Here is a 3,470-nt window from a genome sequence, read left to right on the forward strand (position 1 = left end):
GACTTTTCGTTGCGCGTTAACCTTTCTTGCTACGTACTATCGTCGTATATTCGCTCGTCGCGCGTCTCGCTCCCCTCCCCGTTTCCTCCAATTTTCCATCTCTCTCTTTCTCTCTCCCTCCCCTTTCGTTTTCTTATCCGTTTCTTTTCTTCGTGAAAGACATGCACGGCGTACCAATCTAGACGAGTTCCTCCCTATTCTGCACGAGTGTGCGTATCCTCTCTCTCTTGGTTTGGGATCCTCCAGCGAAGGATCTAGCCTCTTTGGACGTTGATTTATGCGGCAGCCACCTGAACCCCGCGCCCTTCGTGTTCGTTAGGGTCGCAGACAGCCGCGTCTTTCGGCGGCCTCTTAACGAATCGAGATTCGGCGAGTGGTTATGCAAATACGAAGGACGGCTGATCGTCTCTAGATTCGCGTTATATAATGTTATGCTAGTTCGATGTCTTTTTTCTTCTTTAAACAGAGGAGGAAAAAAAAAGAATAGAGGAGAAAAAGCGGCGAGAAGAACCAACTTCGTTCTCGAGTTTAATTAGGACCACCGTAAAGGGATTGAACACGTTTTTGTTGCATCCTGTTCGAACGGGGATGGGGAAAGGATTTTATTGGAGACGAAGTGATGGCTGATTATGGGGCGAGATAGATGATATGGGGAAAAGGATTTGTTTTAAAAATAATTTGACGCGGTTTTAGAAGGGATCAAATAAAGTAGGAACCAAAAATTTGTTATGTATGTGTAAGAGACGTAAATGAATTTCAAAATCAATTAACCAAAAAAACTATTAAAAACTTTTAAGATATTCATAATTAACAAAAAATATGTACTATTCGAGATACGTATGAATTTCGTGATAATTTTCAATGTTATTATAAATCTATTGTTCCAATATCATTTATGGAAGAAAATTAGGAGGTTATATTGTCGGAAAATGAATTTAATCTCTAAATGAATTATAAAATACATAAACAACAAACGATATCAATAAACATGCATCGAGAAAAATAAGCGTAACGAAAATATGGAATGATACGAATAAGTTTTTAAATCTTTCTTTGTGAATTCTTTCGAAGAATCGAACAAAGCCTTTCTTTTTTAAAGCATAACTAGAATTTTATCAGTACGCTCCAGTTATGAATTGGGTAACAATAATAGTGTTCGAAGAAATACGATTGCAAGAAAATTGAAAGATAACGTCCATCCATTATTCTAATTGATACGCATACATTATATATAGCAGCACCATGTAAAACATTCCATGTTTGTCCAGTATCGGTGACACATATATTAGCGACAAACTTGCTAAAAGTTGGAGATAACATAGAAAATTACATACGTTACTCTGGAATATTTTCTCGCTTACATTACTCCATACGTTAACCGAACTAATTTGTGTGTTGGAGAATCATTTATGCCTCCTATTCTAAATCGTGTAAATTTTGCTCTTTTTAAAATTTAAAACAGCTTGGAAAACTTGTTATTTGAGACGTAATACGGAATGAGAGATACAAAGGAATCCAAGAAACTAGGAGAATGTTAAAAAGTTTAAAAATTTCTTTTATTATATAACTAACGTGAGATGACAATTTTTTGTTGCAGGCCGGAGTAATGCGACCCACACAGAAGTAAAGGCAAGCAATCAAGGAAAATGGGACTCGTTCGACGGACGAAGCTGCTTCCCAGCCGAACGATGGCTCCCCTGTTATCATTGCTGGTGCTCGCAGTACTGCCAAATGTGCGATTAGAATCGGCAATCAATCCAGTGAGCAACGTGGGCTCGGTATCGAGCGGTTCCTCGTCGTCCTCTTCTTCCTCCTCCTCCTCGTCGATGGTGGGCGGCGTAGCTGGCAGTGGCTCGTCTTCCGGCAGCATGGTAGGGTCTGGTAACAGCGTGGTCGGGGGTGGAAGCAGCGGCGTTGGACACTCGTCCCTTGGCGGTGGAACGGGAGTGAATGGAAACGGGCGTTGCGAGGAGATCACGATCCCGATGTGTCGAGGGATCGGGTATAATCTGACGGCGATGCCCAACGAATTGAATCACGACAATCAGGAAGAAGCCGGGCTGGAGGTGCATCAATTCTGGCCGTTGGTGGAGATCAAGTGTTCCCCCGACTTGAAGTTCTTCTTGTGCTCTATGTACACGCCGATATGCTTGCCCGAATACACCAAACCTCTGCCCGCTTGCAGAAGCGTCTGCGAGAGAGCCAGGGCCGGTTGTGCGCCGTTGATGCAGCAATACGGATTCTCCTGGCCGGAGAGGATGGCGTGCGAAAGATTGCCGGCCCACGGTGACCCAGAGAATTTATGCATGGAACAGGACAACCACACGAGCAGCACCGGATACGGATCCGGTAACGGAGGAGCAGCGAGCAGCGCGCCTTTGCCCGCAGCGCAACCGCGCCCGACCAGGCCGTCCAAGACGACCCAACCACCGCGGTGTAGGCCAGGGAAAAATCAAAAAAACTGCCAGCATCCCCCGGGGGAAAGGGCGAGGGATTGCGTGTGCCGGCGCAGGCCACCCCTCGTACCCCTGGGGGCGGGGGGCACGGTCATTCCGGGACCGATAAGCGGCAGCAGCACCGGAAGCATAGGCAACGGGGCTGGGCTGGCAGGCATGGCCGTAAGTGGGGTCATACCGGCGCCACCGATAAGCATCGCCAGGAACATCATCCAGGACATTGCAGGAGTACCGAATTGCGCACTCCCGTGCCACGGGGCGTTCCTCACCTCCGAAGAACGAGGGTTCGCGGCCGTGTGGCTGGCTCTGTGGAGCGGCCTGTGCGCCGCAAGCACGCTCGTGACCGTCACCACGTTTCTGATCGACACCCAGCGCTTCAAGTATCCTGAGAGACCGATAGGGTTCCTGTCAGCCTGCTACTTCGCCGTCTCGATAGGTTACCTGTCGAGGAGCGTGCTCGGCCACGAGGAGATCGCCTGCGATGGCTCGGCACTGAAGTCGAGGGCACAGGGACCGGAGGCTTGCGTGGCAGTCTTCCTGATGATCTATTTCTTCGGAATGGCGTCTTCGGTCTGGTGGGTGATCCTGGCGTTCACGTGGTTCCTGGCGGCGGGTCTGAAGTGGGGGAACGAGGCGATAGCCTCGTACTCCCAATACTTTCATCTAGCAGCGTGGCTAGCACCGGCGGTCCAAACGTTCTCGGCGTACCTAGCCGGGGGAGTAGCGGGAGATCCGGTGGCAGGAGTCTGCACGGTAGCTCCGGATGGAGTGCGATCGTTCATTCTGGTGCCGTTGTTCGTGTACCTTTTATTGGGAACGAGCTTCCTTCTGGCGGGTTTCGTGAGCCTGTTCAGAATCCGTTCGGTGATAAAACGTCAGCCGGGGGCGAAAGCGGACAAATTGGAGAAACTGATGATAAGAATTGGCGTGTTCAGCGTTCTATACACCCTACCAGCCGGGGTGGTGTTGGCCTGCCATATGTACGAGACGTCGTTAAGAAACGAGTGGCTCGAT

The 3,470-nt window shown here is 48.8% G+C and overlaps 1 protein-coding gene across 1 annotated transcript in view; it reads left to right on the forward strand.

Annotated features, from left to right (window-relative positions):
- LOC102674612 (frizzled-2-like) overlaps positions 1-3,470 on the forward strand; it is a 23,651-nt gene that overhangs the window by 19,542 nt on the left and 639 nt on the right. The window contains 2 exon segments of the mRNA XM_031509832.1: positions 1,598-1,624; positions 1,627-3,470. Of these exon segments, the coding sequence (XP_031365692.1) occupies positions 1,598-1,624; positions 1,627-3,470 (1,871 nt within the window).

The sequence above is a fragment of the Apis dorsata genome, unplaced genomic scaffold, assembly GCF_000469605.1.
Source record: "Apis dorsata unplaced genomic scaffold, Apis dorsata 1.3 scaffold_177, whole genome shotgun sequence".
Classification (NCBI taxonomy): Eukaryota; Metazoa; Arthropoda; class Insecta; order Hymenoptera; family Apidae; genus Apis; species Apis dorsata.